This window comes from Bubalus bubalis, chromosome 12 (genome assembly GCF_019923935.1).
Source record: "Bubalus bubalis isolate 160015118507 breed Murrah chromosome 12, NDDB_SH_1, whole genome shotgun sequence".
Lineage (NCBI taxonomy): Eukaryota > Metazoa > Chordata > Mammalia > Artiodactyla > Bovidae > Bubalus > Bubalus bubalis.
The window spans coordinates 2,296,016-2,323,574 of NC_059168.1; the positions used below are offsets into that span (position 1 = coordinate 2,296,016).

Consider the following 27,559-nt stretch of genomic DNA (forward strand, 5'->3'; position numbering starts at 1 on the left):
GAGGGGCAAAATAATCCTAAAGGGACAGTATGTGCCCTCTAAAGAACCACAGTACATAAATACTCTGTGGTCTGTCATGTTAGATTTCCATAGTGGGGTTGAGTGGTAAGCAGCAGCCTCTTAGGGAAATAATGCTGAAAAGAGGTAGAGAAACAGGCACAGGCCGGCAGCGCTGGGGTCTCAGGCTGTCCTCAGACAGGCACGGCCAAGATGGTTTTGACTTGAGGACCATCCTCAAGGCCATGGCCTTCAGTTCAGTTTTATACCACAGAAATCATGACCTTAAATTTTGAAGACAGCTGGGGCAGTAGCTAGAGCCGTGGTTCTCAAGATGTGCCTGCCAGTCATTAGAAATCCCTAGAGCGCTTCAGGGCAGGTAGAGAGGTCAGCACCTCCGAAGCAAGGGGATGGCACCAGATACTGCAGTCGGGTCTCCATGCCTTGCCCTCAGTGAAAATACTGCCAACTCCACTGAGAAACATCCTCAGTAGAACCAATACAAATAAATTGTATTAGATCTCCACCCTTGAGCATACCGCATTCTGTCGGAAGCAGGCATGCAGCAGCCGTGCCGCACACAGAGGTGAGGCTGTCCTGGGGAAAAGCAGTTGTGCAGTTGTGTGCTCCATCAGCCGTGTCCATGGCGTAACCATTTCTACTTGCAAGAACGAGCAAACTGTACTGTTTAGACTTGGCTATTTGGGAGACATTTTCTGGGAAATGAATGGAATGAGTCTGTCACTTCAAGGGAAACTGATCATGTTGCCAATGATAAAACAAGCTTTCCAGCAAAAATTCAAATTTGTGAAAACCCGTATTGACATCAGGAGCTTGACATCTTGATGCTTAGGCTTTTCTGAGGGGATTGGTGGTGATAGGAACACATCATTTATGATGAAGTGTTTTAAAGCAAGATTTGCATAATGTAGTGAATGAGCATTTTCCAAATGACTAAGGCATGTTACAAAGACACTCGTGGGCAAGACTCATTAAAAGTCTAAGAGACAAGTGGGTTTTAATGCAAGTGTTGCTCTTGATACGTATACTCACTGATAAGGTTTCATATCCACATTGCCTTTAAGAAACTACCACCTGTGTAGTGACGTAGTATCTCATAGCCTCTATTATCTGAGAAGCCTATTTAGAAACTTCTTCCAACTTCCTACCTGTGTGAAGTCAGCTTTACATCAATTCACACAACAGGTTTTGGAAACAGCTGTGAGAATCCAACTGTCTTATTAAGCTGGTCATGAAAGAGATTTACAAAAATGTAAAATGCTGTTCTCCCTGAATTTGTTTTTGAAGTCGTTCTTCATAAAATGTTAATTTAGTTATTTTAAAATGTGTTTACTCTAGTAAATAAACATCAGTGGCTATAACCCAAATAATAAAAGCTGTTTGGAGTTGTTTTTTGTAGCGTAGAGGGGTCCTAAGACTAGAAAATTGCCAACCTAGGGAAATTAACCCATCAGAATCATCTTCCAGTTTTATGCACATTTATTCCTAAAAAGGGTCTTTTCAGGTGGCTCAGTGGTAAAGAATACACCTGCCAATGCAGGAAATGTGGGTTTGATCCCTGGGTTGGGGGAGAAAATAGCTGCCTACTCCAGTATTCTTGCCTGGAGAATTTCATGGACAGAGGAGCCTGGAGCTATAGTCCATGGGGTCACAAGGAGTCAGACATGACTTAACACACACAATATTCCCAGAAAACAACAGAAGGCAAGAATCTGAGAAGAAAATTTATAGATCTGAATCTTGCAACTGCTCTAAGCACCCAGCTGGCACTGCCTCCTTACGGGAGGGGACACTGCAGATCTTGAGAGAGCGCTAACCTGTTGGTTTCCACCAATGTTCAGTGTTAGCTCTGCTGCGATGCCGACACAGGAGGGCCCAGAGGCACAGTCCTGACGGGACAGGGCACCAACACTGCCATCTGTGCTGGCGAACGCGTGCAGCCCGACTGAAGAGCAGCCTCAGCCTCTAGAAGTAGCGTTCACTCTAAGCAAGCTCACGGGCTGAAAAACCAATCCCAAGACTGGGGAAAGGAGACTTAATTTGGAATCACTGCAAAGACACATGGTTTCTCCAAGTCATTTTATTAGAACACGTGACTCAAAAGGAACTACAAAGAACATGCCTCAAAATGCTGTACACGTTTGTGCCCGACACCTACAGACACTAGAGCCGGGGTGTGGACGGCAAGGGAGCCGGGGGAAAGCAGGAGGGTGGGGAGGGACCAGGTCTCCACCACGGAGGTCCCACACACTGCACACGCCCCCAACTCCGGTTCAGCTCTCCTCTGTGCAAGAGTGAATGCCTCTGGACTCAATCTGAGTCACTGTCTGTCTCGGCTTCTTTCACATCCACGCTGAATTTGTACTCCTGGTCACACCCCATGTAAGCGTCACTCATGAAATACAGGGTGTAGTTGTGGGCGCCGGTGGCCGGGGCCACGAAGTCGAGTTTCACCTGGAGAGAGGAGGCACAACTCAGGGCCCGCTCAGATACCTGCCCCCTCTCGCAACCCGCTGAGGCCAGCAGACACACTCACCTTGGCCTTCTGCTGCAGGGTCAGCCTCTTGATGGAGATGAGACTGTTGGACTTGGCGTCTCCGATCACCACCCACCAGCCCTCTTCACGTTTCTGTAGTGACCAAAACCCGACAAAGCCTGAGTAAAACCTGATGGCTGCGACACCAGGCAAACAGTTACAAAAGCAGGAAACCAGAAAGCAGGCTTTCAAAATTTTCCTACCAAAAGATAATCGCATACAGGATTTTAAACTAATGTTTCTCATGTGAACTTGATTTTTAAGTAGACAGGTGAGCTCATTTGTTGGTTCTGGCTCACTTCCTTGCCCCCGAGTACCTTCCTGTTTAGTGCCTGACACTAGATCAAGACTCCACTATCAGACATTTAGTCTTTGAGGCTGGCAGCTTTGAGTTCCTCAGAGACCCTTTTAGGTAAAAGGCAGACATGTCAGAGGACAAAAACATGTTAACATGAGGTGAGCCTGCCAGCAGAGTGGATCCAAAGTAGGCCTCGTGCCAGGACTTCCCTCAGCAGCCAGTCACCTAAACTGCCTTAAAGCAAAAAAACTACAGACTTCCATAAAAAGCACTCACAGCCCCCAAATTAACCGCCAGCCTTGTGACATCATCACTGCTCTAGACCTCCCCCGCTGACGACTGTGCCCGCGCAGCACAGACCCTAGCCAATGGCAGGGCCTCGAGGGGACCCCAGGAGGCCAGTCCCAGCACATACCTGCGGGAAGAGAGGCGCGATCACAGGGCCCGTGACTTCCTCCTCCCGCTCCAGCTGCACCAGCACGACGACTGGCCCGCCACTGCGGGGAGACACCGGGGGCGCATCACAGCTGTGCCCGCTGGGGGCTGACCCGGGGCGGCGCACCCGGCCCGCGTGGCTCACCTGCGGATGGCATCCTTGTCCACCACCTCGTAGGACAGCTCGATGTTGGGGTAGCGGTTACAGAAGCGGGCCACGTCCGCAATCTGGCTGTCCGACAGCTGGAGCAAGGCGTTGCGCTCTTCGTCCTCCATTTCCATGATGTCGAAAACACTCTCCACCCCCTGGGCGGGCATCAGAGAGGTCAGGGAAGGAGAAAGCAGACGACCGCAGAGGAAACTGGCTCCGGTGATTCATCCTCAGCCAGGTGACTCCCTGAGTACTCTAAACTTCCCTCCCCAGGGACTTCAGCCCAGACTCCAGCCAATGGAGAGAGTCCACGGGCTCCACAGAGTGGCCTTTTTTATTCCTATGCTATCAGATCATCCGAAGAACACACCTCACAACAGTCAGGCTCCCTGGCGCCTTCTTGGGTAACACCTTCAGAGAAGCCAAACGAGACGTCTCCCCTCCCACAACCAACCCCAGTGCAGGACACCCGGCCTCCAGACTTGGCCACCCAACACTGCGATGCAGGCCCGGCTCACCTTGTCTGTGCAACGTTTGATGTGCTCGGAGGTGAAGTGCGGCAGCTGTTTCAGGTAGGAGTCCTTGGACCACATGGCTTGGGTGGCCATCTGGGCCAGCTCCATGGCCGCCAGGGCGGGGCTGAGCCACCCGTTGCTAGAGAGGACGTCCACACAGGCCTGGATGAGCCGGATGGCCTGCAGAGGGACCGGAGAGCACAAGCAGGACTGGGCGCTGCTGCCCCACAGGCCACGCTCAGGCCTCCACGCCCCCGGCGCCCTGCCTCCATACCTTGCTGAGGATCTCCTCTGTATCTGACTGCAGCTCGGCACTCAGCTGCATGCGAGACAGGTGGGCCTGCAGAAGCAGGTTGGTCTTGACGTGCGGGTCGTTGAACTTAGGGTTATTCAACTTGTGGGGGACCTTCTGGGCCAGCTGGAAAGTGGAAGAAAGAGCGGTTGGTGAACGGGTGACCCTGCCTGAGACCCACACTCAGGGCCAAAGCACCACCCGCCCCAGGCCCACAACCATTCCACACGCGGGGTAGACGATGGCTGTGGGTGGTAGGGCTTGAGATGTGTGTGGAGTGTGTGAGGGAGCTCGGGGGCGGGGGAGTGGGTGTTTTCCTGACCTGCCAGTGGGATCCTGTGCTCTGGGCACAGGGTCCGAGTTTCACCCGGCTCGGAAGACGCACTCCAGAAGCCAAGATGCGCTCACCTGCCGCAGGAGGTTGTCCTCGTGGTGCCGGATGGGGATGTTCTCATACTCGGCCGCGTTGGAGATGATCTCGATGAGTCCTCGCACCTTGGTCTTGGCGTTCAGGGACATGCTGAAGAGCTCTGAGAGAGGAAAGGAAGGACATTGGAGGGGTCAGAGCAGGCAGAGGAGGAGCAGAGAGTTAACCGCTGGGCTAGCCCAGCTCCACCCTGCAACGCGTCCCTCGAGGCCCTGGAAGCCTCGTCGTGTCGTCCCCGTGGCTGCAGGCCCTGCTGGCCCTCACCAATGGTGGTGTAGTTGATGTAATAGTAGGCGGCGATCATGCCCAGGTTCAGGGGCGCCACGTCCATCTCGTCCTCGACGCTGATGCACTTGGACTGCTCCAGGTCACTCAGGGTCTGCTCCACGAGCTCCGACAAGTGGTCAGACAGGTGACGATGGGAGATGCCTGTGAGGGTGACAGGTAAGCAGGGGTGCCCCAGGGAGACAGCGGACGAGGGCTGTGCCAACCTCCGGAGGATGCTGCGCGCAGCAGCGCCACCGACCCTGCAGGTTGTAGTAGTTGGGGTTCTGCGTCATGCGGCGGTACAGGAAGGTCCAGGTGAGGTAGTCCACAGCATCCTGCTTGTTCTCGATGGTCTTGGTGACGATCTCGGCATTGAAGTGGTCGTGCATACAGTGGTCCAGGTGAGACTCCACCGGCAAAGGCTCATACAAGAACTTCTTGAAGAAATCCTATGGGCAAGAATGTTAATGACAGTACAGTCACAAAGAAAGGCCAAGGGCAAACAGGGCCGCTGGGCAACAGGCACGGCTCATGCGAAGCGGAAGAAAGCAGCTGCACAGACAAGGCGAGCTGGGTCTGGACCTGCAGAGCTGGGTGTGTATGCCTGTTCCCCCGGCATCACTGGTTATTTCTACCATGGAGGAAGGTACACCGAGCCCCACGGGCTGAGCAAGGCATGAGGAAGACAGACCCAGCCAGAGGCTTAAGATCTCAACACAGAGTCAACAGCAGTAGCAAAAATCAAAGGCTACAAAATTCTACGCAGAGAAAGGCTTGTTACAAAAGCAATGTGGAAAAGTAAAAAAGACAGAGAGAATATAGGAAAGTAAGTAAAGACACCTATGGAGAGAGAGATTAAAGAGTCTGTTCTGAGACCCAGGCTCAGAAGCCTGCACTAGAGGCCGGGGCTGACCTTCTTGGAGCCCTGGCACATGATGACGCAGCGCCCCTCGTCATCCTGCAGAGGGCGGTTGGCATGGCCCACCATCTGCAGAACGTCGTAGATGGGGTAATCCACGTACCTGGAGACGGAGGGAAAAGACAACTCAGCACGCTGCCTCCCTGAAGGTCGAGGGATAAAATGCAGACACAGGGAGACGTAGGAAATCCCAGCAAACCTCTGCGAGTGTGCCCAGCCCCTAGCGTCACGGGTTATCTATACATCAGTTTAGTTTTCAAGTGTGAGAGTCATGACTTTGTTGCTCAGGGTCTGTGAACCAAAGGTATTAACCCATCTAATGTGTGTGTGTGTGTGTTCCCTCATGTCTATCTCCTTGCGACCCCATGGACTACAGCCCGCCAGGCCCCTCTGTCCATGAAACTTTCCAGGCAAGAATACGGGAGTGGGCTAACATTTCCTCTTCCAGGGGATCTTCCCAACCCAGGATCGAACCTGTGTCTCCTGCATTGGCAGGTGGATTCTTCACCACTGTGCCACCTGGGAAGTCAACCCACCAAATGGCAATAGCCAGATAACTCCATATTAAAGCATTTGATATGTAAAGCAGGCTCCCAAACCTCACAGCCATACAGTTCATGAATCATCAAGTCCACCCCACTCAAATCCAAACCTAGAAGCAGGTTCAAGCATCAAAAATAAGTCTGCACAAATAAAACCCTAGCTGAGGTGGAATCTCACCTATTTATTTCCCTAACACCTTTTCTTCACAATAGTGACCTTCTGGATGTGCAGAGCTTACGCTCATCTTAGGAGAGGGGGGCCCATTAACGCACAGCACACTAGACTCACGCGTGGATCTTGCCGTTGTAGTACTGGGTGTCCATGATGATCACCAGGTGCGCAGCCACATTCATGCCCCAGCAGAGACTCCGAGAAGCGACCACCACCTGGATGGCCCCTGAGCGGCAGAGGGGAGGAGCAGACTGAGCACAGGGCTCCCCGAGGGGGCAGAACCTGCTGCCTCCAGGGCAAACAGTGGCTTACCCTACTCTACACTTCAGAACTCAGTGCAAAGCTGGGCGGAGACAAGGATTCAGGACTAAGAGGCTAAGGCGGTACTACAGGAGGGTCTGCCTGTCACTGCTGCTCTGCTGCGGGGCTACCTGCAGGCAACGAGGTCACCCTGGAACAGACCCCCAAGCCCAGAGAAAGTCAGGCTCACACTCCTGCCTGACAGGCAGGCTGTGCCGACTGGAACATGCTACCACCAACTCAGCCACAGGCTGGCCAGTCCATGGCAGCAAAATTGAGCTCTAAGGTGCCCCAAACCAGGCAGATTCAGGAGTCAGAGTGACCAGTGATTCTGGCAAGAGCACTGCCAGTGCAGCTCCCCAAGCACCGTCAAAATACTGCTCTGCACGAAACTCCTAACGTCAACGAGAGACGAAAACACACAGCCACCAAGGGAGACACACAGAATGGACTCCATCTCTAAAGCCCAACTACCCTGCTGAGTCCGTACCCATGGAAAATTAGGTCTAGAGGCCAAAGTTCCAGGTCTAAAAACCCAGGTTCTAAAAGAGCAGGACTTAATGTGCCTGCCTGCTTTCTCCTCTACCAAGTAGGGTGTTCCACCTTCGTCTCAAGGACGTTGAGCTCAAATAAAAGATGAGAAGTATTATGAAAATGATAGCCGTGCCCGCTGCCAAGAAACATCACCCACACGGGAAAGTGTACCCCACAGCCCGCTGACACCTGGAGCGGGTCTCACTCCGCACCTCAAGGCCTGCTCTCTACCTGAGCTGAAGAGCTGCTCCACCAGGCGCCGCTCCAGGGGGCTGAGCCCCTCGTGCAGGTAGCCGACTCCGTTCAGCAGCGTCTCCTTGAGCGTGCTGTCGCTCAGCTTCTCCAGGTACGGGATCAGGTCCTTCTCAGTGCAGTGCAGGAACCTGGGGGGAGGAGCGCTGACTCAGCCCGGAGCAGGGCCACCCCCCCAAAGCCCCTCCTGGGGGTGCTGGCTCAGCACCCAGCCAGGTGCGGCTGCCCCACCGCACACACGGCACCCGGCAGCGGGCCGCCCACCTCTGGCGCTGGATGTCGGCTGCGCACGTGGTGAGGATGTCGATGGCGGTGAGGCGCGTCTGCTTGCGGGAGGGCACGAAGACAATGACGGGCTTCTTGGGCGAGTGCTTGGTGATGGCGTGGTACACGGGCTTGGCCATGGACAGCAGGCGAGTCTGCGTGTGGCTGATGTTGAAGCCCTGAGGCCGGGGAGGGAGAGGAGGTTAGGACCCCGGGGAAGCTGGGCGGTGGGGCCGCGCGGGAGCCAGAAGCATGGGCCCCACCTGGATGTGCAGCTCCAAGGGCACGGGGCGCACGTTCGGGTGGAAGTTGAAGGTGGAGGTGGCGCTGCAGCCCAGCCAGTGGGCCACGTCCTTCGCGTTGGAGAGCGAGGAGCTGAGAGCCACAATGCGGATGGGCCGCTCGATCTGGGAGGAGATGTAGCGCATCCGGGAACAGATGACCTCCAGGACGGGCTGCGGAGAGGGGCAACTGATCATTGCAGGCCTGGGTGCTCTGGCCTCAGCCCTGTGCGCCTCCGTGGGCAGCCCAACGTCCTAAAGAGGATCTCCTAATTCTCCCTTCTGGTCAGGGCTCTCCCATCTCTGGGGGCACCTCTCCCCAGCCAATCTCCACTAAGCTATGCTGGTCTCAAAAACACCTACTAAAAAATCTCAGGTCCTCCTTTTGAGACAAGGGGACAGGCAGAAGCAGCCCCGCATCTGTGGCCTACACATAAGGCCCAGGGCCGAGGCTGCACTGCGGGCCCCAGCCCCGCTTCTGTGCGGCGAGGCCAGCCGTACCCCGTTCTCGCCCCCGATGAGGTGGACCTCGTCCACCACAAAGAGGTTAATGTTCTGCACGTTCTTGCGCTGCTTCCACCGCCGGGAGAGGATGTCCCACTTCTCGGGTGTGCTGATGATGATGTTGCCTTTGCCCAGGAGCTTCAGGTCCGTGCTGGTCTCCCCCGTCAGGAGCACCACCTTCTTGCTGAGCCTGTCCTGGAACTTTTCGTACCAGTCCATGTACACCTGGCAGAAAGACGTCAGGACTCATTCATTTGGAGAAAAACCTGAGAGGCCGAACACAGAGACCTGTCGCCCTTTAGATCTCAACCGACTAGACCAAGTGACAGGAGAGCTTTTCTTTAGAGTGCAAACCGAGGAAAACGGCCCCCAGCAGGTAAAGCCTGGCCCCACTTGGCTCTGCAAGTTTTAGGGCTCTGAAAAACCTCAATCTGGACTCGAGATGAGAACGGCTTCTGGGAAAACGCAACCAGGACGCACCTGTTCGGCGAGGGCCTCCATGGGGGTGATGTAGACACAGCGGCCCTCTGAGTTCTGCAGCAGCATCCGCAGGATGGCAAACTCCGCACAGATGGTCTTCCCGCTGCCCGTGGGGGCCCCCACAAACACGTTGTCATCGCTGTTGTACACGGTGTTGAACACTGAGAACCGACAGAGAGGCAGTGAGACCCCGAGGGAGGCTTGACGGAGGCCATGTGGGAAAACTCTGCCTACAAGTCCAGAGAGGCAGCCAGCAGGGGCGAGGGAACGGCGCCCCGCTGCAGGCAGGCCTGCGCCTTCTCTCGCTCTCACCTGCCCCTCCCAGCACGAGGAGAGAGACCCCGGTAAGGAGCTCAGGGCTCCTGGAGGTCTGCCAGAGGACGCAGGAGCAAAGGAGGCCGGGGCTCCCTCCTCGCTTCTCCGCCGGTCTTCTCAGCGACCAGGGTGCCAAACCAGAGGGGCCCAGCTCCCCTACTCTGGCCCTCCAAGTCCTGCCCACACCTTCTGGGCAGCAGCTAATACAGAGTGAAGCTAAACGTCTAACCCCAGCCCTCACACTGGATAAAGCCCAGTCCCACTATTCACTAGGGTCTCCGTTGGCGCGCCTCTCTTGTCCTCCATTCCTCACCCACAGAACAGGACCGAGACAGCAGTGTCTCCAAAGGGAAACCACGCATAGCACCGGTGGGAGGAGGGAACCACTCAGGCTGCACCCAGCCCAGAGAACCTGGAACACGGGGCGTGCTCTGGGAACACAGCTGTCATTTCAAGCAGTGAAGCAGAGGCGGCCTCAAAGCCTTCCCACTCTGGCTCAATACTGGAATCTCCAAAGCCCGAGAAGCAGCCGTGCACCATAAGACCTGCTTGACCAACCCTCTGCAGGGAGACGTGCAATGACGTGAAGCAAACCTAAGTCACCAAGGCCGGCTGAGGACAGAAAACGCCCTGGCTGCTCCCACAGTTGACGCTGAGCTCCCACACCTGCCAAGCCCCTGGGCGCCCCCTCCCTCTCTTCCTGCAGAACCTACCTGTCTCCGGGGGACCTTTAAATGTCCCCAGAGGAACTGCCCGCCTGGAAACGCAAACACCTACCCTGGGTCTGGATGGGGTTGAAGAAAGGAAATTTATCCTGGTAGAGGCTCTCAAAGGCGCTATTTCTCAGGGCAGACACGGGCAAGGGCTGAAGGTCTAGCAGCTCGGTTGGGGGTGGGTACTTCTCTGGCAGGATCAGGTGCCGGAAAGAGACGGGCAGCTGGGTCTCACAAGCTGCCAAGAGAGAAACGGGAAGGGCTGTGAGCACGCTGGAAACCCCAAGGCAGCTTGCTTGTTACTCTCCCCAACTAAGGCCAGCCCAGCACAAGGGGCCAGATCTCATCTAAGAGCCCCAGGGGGAACCTGGCCCCGGGGACCCCACGGACCCCACAGAGCAGGCACACTCACAAAGCCAGCGGTCAGACACCACACGGATGAAGTACTGAGGGGGCAGCGGCTCAAAGACGGGCACGAAGAACGTGATGAGGTGCTCGTCCTGGGCATACTTAGCCTTGAGCAGGAAGTACTCGTGGTGAAGGATCACCTCACTGTCCACGTCTTCCACAAGAATCCAGAAGGCCTCCGACGAACCGTGGACCTGCCCACCCAAGCACGAGGGACGGGAACATGAGCCGAGAGGTGGGCAAGGGGGATTCACCCTCCCGCCCCTCTCGCCTCCAGGCCCCGAGGCCTGCCCCCTGGCGCTCCCAGCCAGACCTTCTCGTCCCACTGGAAGTCGGGCGTGATGGTCAGCTCCACCTTCAGGGTGGAGCGCGTGATTGGCTGTAGATGCACCGACAGCTCCAGCTTGGGGAAGAGGTGGACGTACTTGTGGATGGTCTTCCCCATCTTGGGCATGCGGATGAGCTCGCCTGTGAGGACACGAGGGTGCACACAGCTGCAGCCCAGCCTGATGGCCGTCTGGCGAACCCGGCCCTGAGGGAAATGGGCGGGTTCCACTCCAGGCATGGGCTCTTCCCTCCACTCAGTGGGGCCCAGGGGATTCAAAGCTCTGAGACCAAGGGCAAGGAGCCTAGCAGTAATGGGACAAGACACGCGAGCGTAGGGCTTGGGGCCAGGAACAGGGAAGCAGGCACAGGGAGACATCTGAGCTGTGCAGATGAGGAGGGAAAGATGGCTTCCCACACACCTATCTCATTGTGATTCAGGTCATACAGACGCTCAAAGGGGAAGTTCTTCTTCTCAATCTTCTTCACGACCTCCTCAGGGAGCTTCCGGAACTGGCGCAGAGGACACATGGACTGCCACCTGTCCAGGAAGGAAACGGGACCTTCTTGGTCTCGACTTCTACCCTGGTGCACACATCACACATCGGGGTGTGCTCTAAGGCTTTCCCACCAGGCCCTCAGACCCCAACGCAGGACCAGCTTCCAGCGCGCGGGGACTTACATGCGTTTGTCGATCATCTTGCAGAGGTTCAGGGTCTTGTCTGTAAGCTGTGCCCAGCCGCGGTTCAGGACAATTTCAAAGATGGCCCGCATCAAGCGGCCAGCCGACTGGGGAAAGAGGAAGCATTTCCTCTGTTAAGTACCCACTGTCCCCAGACCTAATGAAGCCGCTCTGCTGCTGCTGCTGGTAAGTTGCTTCAGTTGTGTCCGACTCTGTGCGACCCCAGAGACGGCAGCCCACCAGGCTCCCCCGTCCCTGGGATTCTCCAGGCAAGAACATTGAAGTGGGTTGCCATTCCTTCTGCTCTACACACAGTTTAATCACCTTGAGCTCTGATGTAATCAGCCACATCAACTCAAAACCCAAGTCCCCCAGAGATGCTTGGGGACACGACAGAAACGGGGCTCGAGCTGACTGCCCAGCATTTAACACACTGTTCTCTGTGTGACTTTACAGTTTTTGGCCCACTTATCATTTAGGATCCCAGCAAGTGTAAAGGTGCTAGTGACTTGCCCTGAGGAAAAGACAGAGTAGCTAATGAAGCCTTTGGCCATTTCTAGGTTTATTTAGGAGCCCAGCGGTTATAGTGGAAGTGCTTCTCTGCAGAGAAGCAGACATGTGGAGCCTCCCAGACCTCTCTAATGGCCTCACCTTCCCAAGAGCTCAAGATGAGCAAAACCGAGTATCCACACCATACACACAGCAGCCAACAAGCCAGCTGAGGCACAACTCAGCATTCTTCTCCCTCGCCGGTATCGGCCTCCTTCTACCAGACACGCACAGCACACGGGACCTAACCTATCGGGCAGTACTACCCCACCCTCACCTGAGTAACATAGACCATGTCGGCCATCAGCGCAAAGCCCTCCAGCTTCAGCTGCGAGATGAAAGCCTGGAGAAGCACATTGATCTGCAAAAAGCAAAAAGGAGGGCGATCACTGAACCATCCAAGGCGAGTAACATTCCTGCTCCGGGCCTCCTTGCCAGGTCAGATCTAAAGCTCTTCATCTACAGACACCGAGTAACTGATATTCTATGCAAAAAGAAGATGTGAGAAAGATGCAGAGACTGGGAGAAGGGAGCAGGTTACCAAGCACAAGCCCAAGCCCCAGGCTCATCTTTTAGAAGATGAGGAGAACCACCTGACTCTGTCCCGAGTAGAGGAGCCGGGCTCACCTTTGCACTGGGCTCCTCAATGCTCTCCTTGACGGGGATGGGCACCCTCTCCAGCAACTTCTGCAGCTCCAGTTTCTCCTCCTGCCACAAGCAGGAAGCAGGTCAAGGAAAAGCCCCGAGATCAAGGAGAGAACCACCCGGTGACACGGTGGTGAGCACCAGCTTCCGGTTTCCACGTGCTGGGTGGACTCACCTCTCTCACAGTGATGTTCTTGAACTCTGAAGACAACGAGAAGACTCTGAAGAGCTCGATCTCACTCAGGGTGGGCTTTAGGAGCTGGTTGTAAGTCTGCACCGTGTCATTGGTGATGTAGTAGTGGCTGGCTATACGGCCCAGTTCTGTCACCTATGAAGAAGGAAGACTCAACTCAAGGCCAATCATTAACAAGCAGTAACCTCTCGCTGTGGACAAGAGATGCCTACAGAATGAACTCACAGCAATACAAGTGCCTGGCTCGTGTGCGGGAGGAAAGACGGCACAGGGATTTCCCTGGTGGTCCAGTGGCTAAGACACTGAGCTCCCAATGCAGGGGGACCAGGTTCAATCCCTGGTCAGGGAACTAGATCCTGCATACTCCAGCTAAAAGATCCCCCATGCCACAACTCAAAAGATGCTACATGCTGCAATGAAGAGCAAAGATCCTGCGTGCTGCAGCTAAGACCTGGCACCGCCAAATAAATGTATTTTTAAAGAAAGATGATGGCCCAATAAGCTGACCTACAGTGACCTGATGCCCACCCAGAAAAGAGAGCAGAATCAGCTACCACAGCTCAAGATGTAGGAAGGAGGCACCACCAGGCTGTACACCACTTCAGAAGCTCCTAAGTGCAAAGGGCACAGTCCAATACTGCCTGTTTTTCCGCTCTTCCAAGCAAAGGGTAAGTAGACAGGCAGGCCTCCAATCAAGAAAGCCGTCTGAAAGGCTGTCTCCAGGGGCTCCAACTTTTGTGGGGATCTGTGCCTCCCTCCCGTGGCCCACTCACCTGGAAGTTGCCCGTCTTCTTGTCGTACTTGACCAAGTTGTTCTTATCCAGCATCAAGGCAGCGGTATGAACCAGATCCAGTCGGCGCTGGTCCAGCAGTGGGTCTCCCTTGAGGTCATCGTGAGAGATGCCATAGAGGGTCGGGGACCGGAGCATTCGGATGTACAGGTAGGCGTAGCCCAGCCAGTTCACTGCATCCTATCAGAGACAGAACATGGGTCTCTGCATGCAGAACTGATGTCCACATGAAAAGTTCCCATGGAGGACTTCAGAATTAATTCCCAACCATGAAAATATGTCTTACACTGCCTCATGAATGTTCATGATATTCCGTTATTTAAGAACACAGTCCTTACTGAGATTCTGGCAACAAGGGGGAACTGTCACAGAGCCGCCTGAAAGCACATTCACACGGAGGACGTGGCGCTCAGGGCTGGAGGACCCCAGTGCCTACGGCCCACACCACCGCACCCCTGGTGCCCCGGCCCCTCTGGAAAAGGCCAGGGGCGCTGAGCGCAGAGGCCGCCCACCTTTGCGTTCTGCACGTTCCCCAGCACGACCTCGGCGTTGAGCATGTCGGGCAGCTTGGACACCATCTGGCTCTCAATGGGAAGCTGCTGGTTGAGCAGCGACAGGTAGTACTGCAGCTCCCCATGCGAGGTGATGAGGATGCCTTCGCCCTTGGTGTCGTACTGCGGCCGGCCCGCTCGTCCCAGCATCTGGGAGGAGACAGCAACCAGAGGGCCACGGCTCAGAGCTTCCGGTTCCTGACTCCAGGCTCCTACACCACAGAACCTCGCCCTCCACCTGCCACCTTTGGGTTATGCTGGCATCTTATACACCGCATGCTTTTCCCACCAAGAATAAACTCAGAAGCTCCGTACTTGCAGGATGTCCAGCGCTCCTAGTTCAGTCCAGCGGCCCTTCTCCGGACTGTACACCTGGGTGCCTTTGATGATGACGGTGTGGGCAGGGAGGTTCACACCCCAAGCCAGGGTTGCTGTGGAAACTAAAACCTACAGAGCCAAGGCAAGGCAGTAAGAAAAACAGACCTTGCCACCAAGGGTACCTATCCTCAACTTCTCTAAGCACCTGGCCTCAGGGCTTCTAGCAGGACAGAGGTTGGTCCCGTACTTGTCAATGAAACATCAGAATAAAGAGGAAAGGAGTCTTTGGGTTCCTCATCTCTTCAAGAATCAACATTTCAAGGCTCTAGAGACACTTAAGAGGCAGTAATGCGACCTATCTGAATCAAGGTTGTGGTCACTCGGTCGTATCCAATTTTTTGTGACCCCATAAACTGCAGCCCACAAGGCTCCTCTGTCCATGGGATTCTCCAGGCAAGAATACTCAAGTGGGCTGCCATGCCCTCCTCCAGGGGATCTTCCCAACCCAGGGACTGAACCCAGGTCTCCCACGTTGTGGGCGGACTCTTTACCATCTGAGCCACCAGGGAAGCCCGAATCAAGGTTACTAGACAATTAAAAATACACTCTCCTGAGAGAAGGACTGAACAAAGTCCTGACCTTATGGGGCCTCGTGTGACAGTATCTGGAGTCACCCACATCCTGGCTTTGCTGCGCTTCTCAGACGCTTTCCTAAACTTCCTCAGCTTCCCTCATGTATGATGGGAAGAGCTGAGAGAGGCGGTGTGAAGTTCCACTGACTGTACCTACCATAGCCCTCTGACCTGGGCCACCTGGGCCAGAAACATCAGAGCGCCAGGCATGAGCATGCAGCCCAGTGCCCAGCGTTTCCAGTCTCCCCGCCTGAGCTCTGCCCACCCTCACCTGGATGTGTTTATCAGCGAAGAGATCCTCGACAAGTGTCCGGTCAACTCTGGTCATGCCCGCGTGATGGATAGCAAAGCCATAGGGCAGCAGGTCCTTCAGCTCCAGGTTCTGGGCAGCAGAGAAAGAACAGGTGACGAGGCAAGCCTGCCAGAGGGAACTCTCCCGGAGAGGAAGCCAAGACACTGCCCCTCGCCCAGTCCAGAGACACAGCCAGTCACACCCTGCCCCGTGAAGCAGCACCGCAGGCAACGCTGGAGGACGGCCCAGCTGATGCGGACGGAGCCAGTGACCAGGGAGGAACAAGGGACCCGGGCCTGCCCCCCTCACCTTGCACTGCTCAGCTTCTGTCCGGAGGACCTCTGTGGAGGCCGAGCCCTCTCTCAGAAACAGACCCAGCGTGTCCTTCTCCAGGCACATGTCCCGGATGGCCCTGGCTGTCTTCCCAGTCTCCTTCCGGGAGTGCACAAACACCAGTACCTGAAGAGACGCCACAGTCGGCCACAGTCCAGGGACACCGCTCCAAGAGCCATCCCCCGGCCCCAGGGAGTCGGCAGCAGGAAGCAAGGCTGCACCGTTATCAGGCCAGAAACTGAGGTCTTGAAGAGGGGAGATGGTAGGAACGCACACTGGCTTGGAGCCTAACAGAGCTCTCAAGACCCTAAGCAAACAAACCTACCAAGTATGAGGGTCCTGTAACTAGGAAACCCAACTAACTCCTAACACTTTGTCTTTAATAGCAAGTTTAAATATAGCATAGATAAAAATTCAGGAGTCTCAATTAAAAATTTGTGTTCAGGTATCTGATGAGATTCTAAACAGTTGAGACACGTAACAGGCACTTGCCTATATAAGCGGACATAGGAAATAAGTCTCAGTAGAAAACTAGCACCATTTTACAGGAAATAAAAGTCATCCAAGTCTTTCTTGCCAAGACAAGATTTGTCCCTTCCTCTAAATCCTTATACTTCTTTTTGAGACAAAATACGCAGTGTTCAATTAAAAAATTACATCACACTATCCAGCAAGATGCCCGTTCACTAAGTTTCCATTTTTATCTTTATTTTTAGAATATTCTTAGTGTAAGCCACTCAAATCTCTCATGGAAGAACCCTTGATGATCTAGACAGACAGACGGCTTATCTGTGCATGGGGATTCCTTTTCTGGGCGTTTTATACAGATTCAGTTTCATGTTTTATCTATTTCTTTAAGGCTGTTTTGCTAGCTGGTAGTTTCTAGGAGACTAGCTCACTTCTTTTAAGGTTGTCAAATGTAAGTGTAGGACTGTTCACAGTATTCCTTTAACAGCCTTTCAAATGCAAAGGTAACGAGTCCTATAGTACTATCCCATTGCATTTCTGGTACTGGTGATTTGCTTTGTTACTTTCTTTGTCTCTATCAGTGCTGCCCAATTATCAGTAAGTCAAAAATTCAAAGAGGTCAGGAGTGACAAGAAACCATGACAGACCTGATTTTTTCCAGCATGTTCCATGATTTTCTCATAGACAATTTCATTCATGATTTGGAAACGCTTGATGGCTTTCTTCTCCGTGATGCCCACATATGTCTGTTCTAGAGGCACTGGGCGGAAGCTAAAAGTTGAACAGTCAAATCAATGAGACTTTGGCACAAAACACTGAATAAAAAGTCCTTTTCACTGCCAGGAGTGATAGGCCTCTTTCAGGATTTGTACCACATCAAAACCAAGGGCCATTCTGAAACTCGAATCTAACAGAGCTCCTTGGCAAAGAAGGAAGACATCAGGAAGGTCACCCTGCTTAAACTTCTTCCCGTCTCTTCTTTTACCTGTTGTCAAAGTAGAAGAGGCCCTTGGCAGGATCTACACGTAGAAAGGTAGCCACATCTTCATAGTTGGGGAGGGTGGCGCTAAGGCCAATGAGGCGGACATCCTCCTGGGTCATTTCAATGTTCCGGATGGCCCTGGCCACCAACGCTTCTAGGACAGGACCTCTGTCATCGTGGAGAAGATGGATCTCATCCTAAGGAATGGGAGGGCAGCAAATTACCTTTGAGACCAGAGAAATGAGGCCCCCTTTCCTGAGAGCAGTCCCGTTTTTTAAATACATAACTACTACTGCAAATGAAGAAGACAAGAAAAGGGATCCCAAGCCAGGGACCCTCAAAGGATGAGGCAGTATTCACCGTGAAACATCCCAGCAAACGTGCTGAGCATGAGCTGCTTTGCTCCAGTTCAGTGGAACGATGAGTTACGGTCAGGGAAATCTGACACGTGGGTAAATGAATTCCTAGCTCACCTCAAAGATAGATTTCTTTACTAAAAATGAAGCTTCTGATGAGACCAAATTTGTATCAAATTAAGTCTCACCTCTAGGCAGTTATCTTTACCAAGAGCAAACAATATGATGGATCAAATAAAAAACCCACATAGCCTAAGGCAGTGCATCCCAAAGCTCAGCAGGCATTCAAAGCGTACGGAGCCCTTACTAAAAGGCAGACTGTGCTTCAGTAGGTGGGAGCGGGGCCAGGGACTCTGTATTTCTAACAAGACTTGGAGTAGCAGGCTCTAGGCAGGGGTTGGCCAACTCTTTCTTGAAGGCCAGAGAGTCAACATGTAAGGTCTCCTTTCTGCTTCCCTGGAAAACCTAAAGAAACTACTCTCAGACTGCCGTTCCTCCCTGGGGGCTTCTGAGTATTCAGAACACCGTATCCCGACTCCTACTCATTCCCTCTGAGAAGGGATTACTTATAAAGCCCTTTTAGTTCTGGGAATACGCAAGCAGCTTTCCAAATTGTCTGTTAACATTTATTTCAAAATATTTCAGACATAAAAAGCCACAAACGATACGGCAGACACCATGCCCCTCCTGGGAAGTGTTTCCACTTCCAGAGAGTGCAGACCCTCACTTAGCAGTAAGAGCAACGCTGACAGCAGCCGCCATTACAAAGGCCAGTGACTGGGGGACAGGCCCTGAGGACGCAGCGTGAGAGCCCGGCAAGCCCTCCTCGCTGGCCGGCCTCCTCGTCCCCACCAGGGTGCCCTGCTCACCAGGATGACGAGCCGCACAAGCTGGGTGTAGGTGCGTTCCCCGCCCTTGCGGGTAATGATGTCCCACTTCTCGGGGGTGCAGACGATGATCTGGGTGGCGCTGATCTCCTCCTTACACAGCTGGTGGTCGCCAGTCAGCTCCGCAACAGTGATGCCATATGTGGCCAGGCGCTGAGTGAAGGAAAGGCACGTCAGGCAAGAATGCTGGGGGGTGGGGTGGGGGCCAGACTCCATAGTCTCTGTGAAGTCTGAGTGCGGGGTGTTAGAGGCAGGCATCAGCCCTTCAGAGAAATATCAAGTGTATGAGATCAGTGATACGAACGCTTATTTCTAAAACAAATCTGGACTTCCCTAGTGGACCCGTGGTTTAGACTGTGGTTCCATTGCAGGGGGACTAGGTTCGACCCTGGTCAGGGAACTAAAATCCCACATGCCACATAGCATGGCCAAAAACTAAAAATTAGTAAAATAATAAAGATTCTCTGGGAGCTCTACACACAAGAGAGGGAAATGGAAGCTTACAGAAAACAGACCTGGAGCAACATCAGGCCTGTTACCAAGCACTCATGTGAGTGCTTCATAAATATTCCAATAATGCAAATGATACCAACTGCAGAAAACGGCTAAAAGGGAGATTAAAAAAATTAGTAAACCCTTGTTAAAGCCCAAAATAGACCCAAGACTTTCTTACTTCATAAACACTCTATATGGGTCAAGCTCCATCTTTGAAGGAAGAAAGAAATACCACATGAGGTGTTCTGGAAATGCAACGAGAATGTAAGGCGAGAAGCAGAGAAGCACCAGAGCTGTCCCCAGGACTTTGAGAGCTGCACCCAACACCTTCTGGAGGGAAGTTCTACCCTCTTACCTTTCCAAAACTGCCCACCATCTCCTGCACCAGAGACCGCATGGGGGCAATGTAAATGATCTTGAAGTCATCCACGTTGATGGTGCCGTCCATGTTAATGTGCTTCCCTATCTCTCGGAGCATACACATTAGGGCCACGTTGGTCTTCCCGGCACCCTAGGGATAGGGACAAGAAGGCCTATGTACCTAGTATACTCACTGCCCCAACTTCCAAGGGCTTATCACCAAAACAGAGTGTGTCTGGGGAATTTTATCTTACCATTTAACACCTCTTCCGCCAAAGGATACAGAATTAAGGAGTAAGGATGGAGAGGAACCTAAAACATACACCGCACTCCACAAGAAAAAGGCAGGTAGGGCAGTGCTTACTGTAGGAGCGCAGAGCAGCAGATTTTCATCCGTCTCCAGGGCGGCACGGTAGAGCTTACTCTGGATCCGATTCAGGGTTTTGAAGCCCTCAAAGCCAGCCTGGGCATACTTGGGCAGCTTCTCCACTGGAAGAAGTTGCTAGAAAAAAAGAAAGGCCATGTGCATCATGTTAGCAACATCCCTGAGCAGGCCATGGCTTTGCAAGATTACACTTCCTGGAAAGCTCTGTGTGTAACTCTCCTCTGAAAGTCAGACCAGAGAGACCAATACTGTCCCCTAGGCTCAAAATCAAAATGGGAAACGCAGCAGCAGCTTCCACCTCTGGAATAAATCTATAAGACAAGACCACGTGGAATGGGTTGAAATACAAACTAGAAGGGAGGCAAAGTGAGCAGAAAACTGAGAACAGCAATCCCCTCACTTCTTCAGAGCCGAAGGGCTTGGGCTTCAGGGCAGGCACGTGCACCTCTTCGTAGCCCTTGCGCTGGCGCCGGAAGGACCCGTCAGGAAGCTGGCAGCGTTTGTTGGCCATAAAGTGGCTCCCCTGGGTAAATACAAGGTCCTCCAAGTCCAGAACCTGCCGCGGAGCCAGTGCCTGGGAGTATGTGAAGAACAAGAACACACAGGAAGTGAGCGAGCTGCGCAAACGAGTCTCCACCCTCCACGGCCTTGGACGTGACCCTGGTCCCTACCTCTCCGCCCTGGTCCAGATCCATGGTTTCCAGGTCCGTGTCCATCCGGGACTGACGCACTCGCTCTCTGCGGGACCGTTCCTCCTGGGGTGGGGAAGACAGAAACAATAGCAACAGTTCATCACCACCCCAGCTTCTTGTCCTTTTCAGTCCCTTAGCTGAACTTGACTCACAGCTACTGACTAACAAGTCCTGAAACAGACAGATGGCCCTTTATGTTCAGACACCTGCCATGGGGACCACCAGAATGACAGTATCAAATCACTTTCAAGGGACTATACATAGTCTAGAGGTCTCAAAAGTCAACATTCAATACCCAGCACCAAGGGCTACCCCTGAGGGGCAGAGTGTGGGTTCTGTGTTCAGTAAACACGTGTGTGTTCCTGTGCTGTGAGCAGACGCGACTTATTGTGTGAGAAGAGGAAGGCCCAGGCGCTGGTGATGACAGCGGGGGCCAGCAGCCTCACCCACACCAGCGCGAAGGCGCTGGTTCCACTCTGTGCCGAGGACCACACTCAGAGCATCTGGAGAAACACTTCACTTCTTCAACTGCCTCCCTTAATAGGAATTTGGCTTTATGCTGTAAGCTTCTAACTGGTGTCTCTTTTCCAAAGCGAACACTCTAGCTCAGCAATTGGAGAGACAAACAACCCAGCCCTCACCCGGATCAGATCCTCCTTCTCCGTTTCGTGCAGCTGGTAGAGGAACTTGGACAGCTCTGGGTCAGCCTCCATCTTGCCCATGATCCTCTCCTTTTCAGCTTCACTCTGTGCACTGGCCAGCAAGGTACAGTACAAAACTGCCAACAACAAAAGGAAAAAAGGGAAGATGAGATACAAAAACAACCTTCAACCTCGGGGTAGAAACAAAAATAACCAAGTGAGCTGTGAAAGCAACACAACCTCCATGTCTCTCTCTCACACACAGAAACACACACAGAAGGGTCCACAATCTACTCACTCATCATCCTGTGCTGCCGCAACACCTTGATAAAATCGAAAGTGTTGAAACCCAGGAGCAGAACCAGCTGGTTCTCACACTCCCGGTCGTCGCTGGCCGTCTGCAGAGAGAAGGTAACACCACGATTAAGGCCACAGCCACCCGCTTCCCACACTGCCCCATCTCCTAAGCTACAGGGGACACAAAAACGGAATCCTGGCTGTACCTTCAAAATCTCCAACACCTCATCTGCCTTCTTCTGTGACACAATGGCATCATCGTAGAAGCGACTGAGCTGCCGCTGAAGCCAAAAGGCATCAATGTCCCGAGGGTGCAGATCCTTCTTCTTGGAACTCATCAGTTCCCCTGAGGCCACAAGCTACGAAGGAACCAGGCACTGGGCTCACCCTGCTGCCCTCTGCCCCAAGCGCTTTCTCACCATCCTGCAACAAAGCTCTGCAGCCTACTCACAGCCTACCCTCTTCTGAGGGCTTTCTGATGGGAAGCACGGGATGGGGGGGAACTCTGCTATATTGAATTCAGAAGCACACCAACCCAAGATTTCATCAACACATGCCTTTCAGAAGCAGGGTGCATCGACATACATACAATACACAGGTAAAGCAGACAGCTAGTGGGACGCTGCTGTCGAGCACAGGGAGTTCAGCTCTGTGCTCTGTGATGACCTAGAGGGGGTGGGACGGGATGCGGGCTGGGAGCAAGGCTCAAGGGAGGGGACATATGTACACATATAGCTGATTCATGCTACTGTGTAGCAGAAAAGAATACAACATTGTAAAGCGAGTATCTTCCAATTAAAATAAATAAACCACTTACATGGGGGGGGGGAGTGACTGAAATCTTAATGAAAATCAAGACACTGCACATTTATTACAGCTTACCCTATAAAAGAGTAGCTCAATAAACACTAGTAAGAGGATCACGGTGCGGGACAGAGTGCTTCACCCAGAATGCACCTGCACTGCAACGGGCAAGGGGAGCCTGCACTCACGTTAGCTGAGAGGGTGCAGCGCACCACGGCCTCATCCCCTTCCATGTCGTCGTCAGACGCCTCTTCACGAACCTCCCCGTACACGTCTTCATCACCTTCCTGTGGAAAGAGCCCCAAGCCCAGCGCTTCTGAAGCTGATCCTGGCATCCCCAAAGAACCTCCCCTTTGTGTCTCACTTAAAAGCGCGCTCCAGGGTTACAGCAAAGGCGTCTGTGGTGAAACCAAGCTTACTGGAAGCAGGGTCAGCCTCACTTCAGAGCACGTTTAATGGACGGATAATAGAGAAGCACGCACGGGAAAGCACGCAGTGACCAGGAGTGTGCAGACCACACTTCACCTGCTCACTACTGTCCTTACTCACATTGTACTGTGTACTGAGCACACGGTCATGTTAAAAGCAAGTCCTTGATAATAAGCATTTACTCTTTGAATAAATGCTCTCAGCAAAGCGTTCTTTCAATTTGTTGCTACTTGAAGTCATAAAATCCTACTAACTATTGCACGAGGGGGCTTAGCAGTCTTCTGTTTCAATCATCTCATCTGATCGATGGAGACACTGAAGCAAAATGACCTCCCTGAGATACAAGATCAAAACTCAGCCCTCTTGGCTCCCAAGGCAGTGCTCTTTCCTCTGACTCTCCTGTGCAATCCCTTCTTCCTGTCCTAGTTTATGATACTGCAAAGTCAGCATTAATGATCAGGAGCCAAACGCGCCCACTGAGAATTCAAATGCAACTCTGCACATTTTTTTCAAGTGTTCCACTGGTTCCTATTTTTATTTATATTCAAGAAATCCTAGTTAGATGGTAAACCTCAGTCGCTGCTGCAACTGTTAATCAAACAACCATGCACAAAATACAGGCGCGTTTTTGGGCAAACGTGCATTCTTTTGAAACTGGCAATAGTACTAAAAAGAAGAAAATTAACACAATAAGGTGAAAAAGCACTAAAACGTGACAGCATATTCCGCAATGAAATATACACTGTACTTTTTTCTTCTTGCTGATCCACTTGGTTTATCGTCAATTATCATACAATTAATGTAAGTTCAAATTTGCTTTACATAAAAAAAAAAAAATTTGCTTTACAGTATCAAAAGATAACCACAACAATTTCTCAGCAAAATACTACTGATGCCCAAATGTGACATCCATACAACACCATAAAACTTATCTGGCTTAAGTCAGGTAGCTTCTTTACACTAGAAGTGGTCCCCTCACCATAACAATTTAAAAAAGACTAGTCTGGGTTTGTTTATCACTTACCTCCTCATCAGACTCAAACTGTACATTCACACCATATGTCTCATCAATGTTGTCGTCTGAAACAGTGAGGGATTAGAAAAAGACGACAAGGAACAGTTAGTGAAATGAGGCACTCGGGAGCTAATTTCCTCCCTAACTGCCTGACGTGCCTCTCCTCAGGACAGACCTAAGGTCTAAAGACTCACAAATGATCAACAAAAGAGGGCCTTCTGCGCTGCCACCATGAGGCTTGCTCCAACTTGCCAGCTTCGGACACAACCGCTCTGCCTCCTCAACCACGTGCACCCCACCTCCATCCAGGCGCTGGCCAAGTTTTCTCCCACGTTCCATACAATAAAAGGGTCTCAGAGTAAGAAATGGTGGCTGGAATCTAGGGATTCTGGTATCCACCAATCATAACTCCTCCAAAAACAGCAAATAGGATATGGGACCCTTTTAAGGCGTCTTTCAGCTGCTTTAATGACTGAGGCTAGCAGATCATGTTGAGGGGTCAACAAGCAGCCAGGTAACACGGTCTGGACACCAAGAGCTCCTTACCCATATTCTGGATCTCCTTGTCTCCACCGTAGTCTGTGATCTTTTTGCCCAAGTTTACTAGCACATGGTATCTGGTATCATCTGTCTGACCCAGCAGCAGATCAATCTCCTTTCTCCTTTCCTTGTCCCGAAGCTTTTCGTTCTTTAAAACAGCGAGAACTTCATCTGCTGCCCCACAAAGAATATCACGTGGCTGGAGGCAAAAAAAAAAAAAAAAACAACTTAGAAAGAAGAGACCAAGATGAAGAACATCACTGATGGGCTTTACACGACAACAGGATGTGGAGAGCCATACGTCTCTTAAAGCCTGCATACCAGGTTCTGATTATTTTCACTCATGTTAATTTAAAAATGCCACCAAGGGTCACACAATTGAAGGGAGACCCCTCTGTTTCAAAAAAAGATTACATTCAAAAAAGAAGGGGGACTTTCTGGTGGTCGAGTGGTTGGGACTCCACACTTCCACTGCAGGGAGAAAGGGTTTAACCCCTGGCTGGGGAACTAAGATCCCACAAGCCATACAATGTAGCAAAAATATAAATAAATAAAAAATTTTTTTAAAAAAAGAACTTGCACAGCCATCTGCCACATTCCTCCAGATGACAGAGGCACTTGGCAGTCTTGCTCTGGCCCGCTGAGCTTTTGGTAATTCTTTCTCCTCACCTCCTCTAGCAACCACCTCACCAGAGTCTCTCAGAGACTCACAGAGGGCCTTAATCTAATCACGGACAATCTTAAGAGCACAGATTCCGAATACAGACTACCTGGGCTCATACCCTAGCTCTGCCAAACACTACTTCCATGACTTGGGAAAGTTACTTAAGTATCCTTTGCCTCACATCTCTCCTGCAAAATAAAAAATGAATATTAATAGCACCTAGTCACAGAGCCAACGAGACTGAAAGAGGTGCTACCTCACATAAAGTAAACATCAGCCACTTCTGCATATTGGTATGGCCCACACAGGAAAAATCCACAAACAAGGTTCCTCTGGGGCCTCCTAGCTGTGACTTCCTCCCTCTCCAAAAACATGTGGCCTCGCCCTCTGGCTGCCTCACCTGGTCCCCAAGGGCAGCCTGGATGAAACTGAGCAGCACTTCATAGGTCTCCCGGGTCTCCTTGGTCTTGGGCTTATAGATGATGCCCACCATCTCATCGATGCCCTCTGAGAGCAGAGTATAGCCCTTCATCTTGTTGATGTCGTGCCGGTCCTCATCACGCTTTCTTCGCCTAACAAACACACAGTATGACACTGAACAGGCAGAACCTTCCCCGTTAATGTAAGACTCAAGCCCACCCTCCTCTCCTCAGCTTCATGATTCACAGGTAGTATTTAAAACCACAAATGTGTGCCTCAGCAAATGATGCCCATTTGGCCTTGGTCACTTGCAGGAGTATCTCTGTGGGAACACAGTAACAGCAAGGGGATCCCGTCATCCTCTCACTAGATCACTGCATGCTATGAGACATCCTCCCCGTTCATTTAAAAAGACAACCCTTTCTACTTGATATGACAGCATTATATGATTGGATTTGACTAGTTTTCATCCCTCAGACACATCTTCCTTTCTCTGCCAGACAACTGAAGCTCCAAAGGAATCTACTGCCATTGATTCCTGGAAAAGAAGTCATACTCTTGCAAAATGGAGGACCAATGATATGTAACTCATCTCAAACATAACTGCTTTAATCAAAACTGGACCTACGAATTTTTGAAACTTCATCATGGGACAGATGATGATCAGGTTCGAAGGATAACCGTGAGATAAAGTTCAATGATTCTTTAAAGTCTGGAAAAATATCACCCTTCCCCAAAGTAAAAAAAACCAACTAAAAAGCAAAACAAAACACCGAATGGTACAAAAACAAAACAGGCTCGAATGGTAGTTTATAACAACAAAAGAAAAAGCAGGCAAGAGCAAACAAAAGTAGAAGAAAGTTAGTAACAGAAGAAAAGAGTTACTGTGACAAGAGTTTACCAAGTCTTGATAATACCATGAAGAAAATTAAGATCTCTCTATGGATGAGATACACATGCTGGAAAAGGGTCTAAAAGCTGTTTCCCACTTCAGGTACACTTGTTAAGGCCAAAGAATCTCTCAATTCTTACGTTTTTACCTTCACTGAGTTGTCTTAATGCCACTGATGGCTCATCCTGCACCAAGCAATTCAGCAAAACCACTGCTCAAATACCAAGGGAAAATGGATTCTGCATCTGAAGAAAAATCATGTTTTCCCTTTGATACTCACTTAGCTCGTCTTTCCTCTTGCATCTGTGGTTTGGTTCGTTGAGCCTTATCTCCCATCCGGGTACCCTCCAGCTTCCCAACCAGGGATAGCACTTCTCCTGTGGGTTCATCCCGGCGAGTCCGGTCAATGAGAGAGCGATCAGCTTGGAGGACAAGATTCGAGTTCTGAAAAGACCACAATATTATTGAAGCTCTGAGGTAAGCAGGACTCGACGCCTATATCACAGGGATACCAGCTGACAACAAAGAAAGAATCGGAGCGACCAAGTGTCGATAATCACTAGTCGGAATAAAAAGATGTTTTCCTTGAGAAGCGCATCGTATAATCGCGCATGAGCAAAGGGCAAACAAATCAATATAATAATCACTGCTTCTAACACTGCTCATAATAATTCCCACCTGGGAGAAGCGTCGGGCACGTTGGGGATGACACATGGAAGGGGCGGGAAGAGCGCTGACGGGACCGGGACAGACACTCTTAACAGAGCTCTTACCCATCCCGGTTAAGAACTGAGCCCCAATCACCAGTGGGGTTATTCACATCGCCGTGTACCCCCACCTTCGCCGGGTTCTGATTTCTCCTCTGCTTTCGCGCTTCTCGCGTAGACCTTTAGACTGAAAACTCCTTTCTTCAGCCTCCAGCTCCCTATCGGACTCCCCCGCCCAGAGCCCTCCGCCGAGCCCATACGCACCGCTTTGTACTCGTACTGCAGGCTACGGGCGGTTACATCCGCCATGGCCGCGGCTGCTCAAGAGTCTCAGAGCTCCGCTCCCCTGACCACACGCTACGAACGGTCGCCGACCTCCGCTCCCACCGTGCCGGAACAACGCAGGAGAGACGCACTGCAGCGGACAAAGAGGGAGAGCGATGGGTTCCCTTCCGCTTCCGGGTCGGACGCCGGAAGTGCAGTCGGGAAATAGACCGGGCGTGTGATCTCCGGTTTGGGACCGGCGAATCCTGGTACCCTCGAACGATGGTTCCGGAACCACGGCCCGTACTGCCCTGGGCTCTGGCCTTCG

The 27,559-nt window shown here is 52.1% G+C and overlaps 1 protein-coding gene across 1 annotated transcript; it reads right to left on the reverse strand.

Moving 5' to 3' along the window:
• Positions 1-2,080: 2,080 nt before the first annotated feature.
• On the reverse strand, positions 2,081-27,432 carry SNRNP200 (small nuclear ribonucleoprotein U5 subunit 200). Its single transcript, XM_045162183.1, has 45 exons — positions 27,232-27,432; positions 26,541-26,704; positions 25,349-25,520; positions 24,291-24,483; positions 23,754-23,809; positions 22,489-22,587; positions 21,703-21,855; positions 21,498-21,597; positions 21,200-21,336; positions 20,538-20,621; positions 20,267-20,440; positions 19,846-19,983; positions 19,477-19,632; positions 18,609-18,779; positions 17,387-17,580; positions 17,049-17,172; positions 15,910-16,059; positions 15,580-15,690; positions 14,674-14,805; positions 14,320-14,508; positions 13,790-13,987; positions 12,999-13,151; positions 12,806-12,886; positions 12,456-12,539; positions 11,630-11,736; positions 11,370-11,488; positions 10,937-11,091; positions 10,628-10,817; positions 10,280-10,453; positions 9,188-9,348; positions 8,705-8,932; positions 8,186-8,377; positions 7,923-8,101; positions 7,638-7,789; positions 6,690-6,798; positions 5,853-5,961; positions 5,199-5,388; positions 4,937-5,101; positions 4,654-4,775; positions 4,228-4,371; positions 3,957-4,133; positions 3,433-3,593; positions 3,268-3,349; positions 2,555-2,647; positions 2,081-2,472 (listed from the first exon to the last, which is right to left on the reverse strand). The coding sequence occupies exons 1-45, from the start codon at positions 27,274-27,276 to the stop codon at positions 2,329-2,331; spliced, it is 6,411 nt and encodes a 2,136-aa protein (XP_045018118.1). The 5' UTR covers positions 27,277-27,432; the 3' UTR covers positions 2,081-2,328.
• Positions 27,433-27,559: the final 127 nt, after the last annotated feature.

Bases quoted from the DNA above. Each gene is read 5' to 3' on its own strand.
- SNRNP200 (XM_045162183.1), bottom strand. From the start codon at position 27,276: ATGGCGGATGTAACCGCCCGTAGCCTGCAGTACGAGTACAAAGCG. The intron at 26,705-27,231 runs GTGCGTATGGGC...TGGTCTTTTCAG, and splicing joins TGCAGTACGAGTACAAAGCG to AACTCGAATCTTGTCCTCCA. The intron at 25,521-26,540 runs GTGAGTATCAAA...TGTGTTTGTTAG, and splicing joins CAAGAGGAAAGACGAGCTAA to GCGAAGAAAGCGTGATGAGG.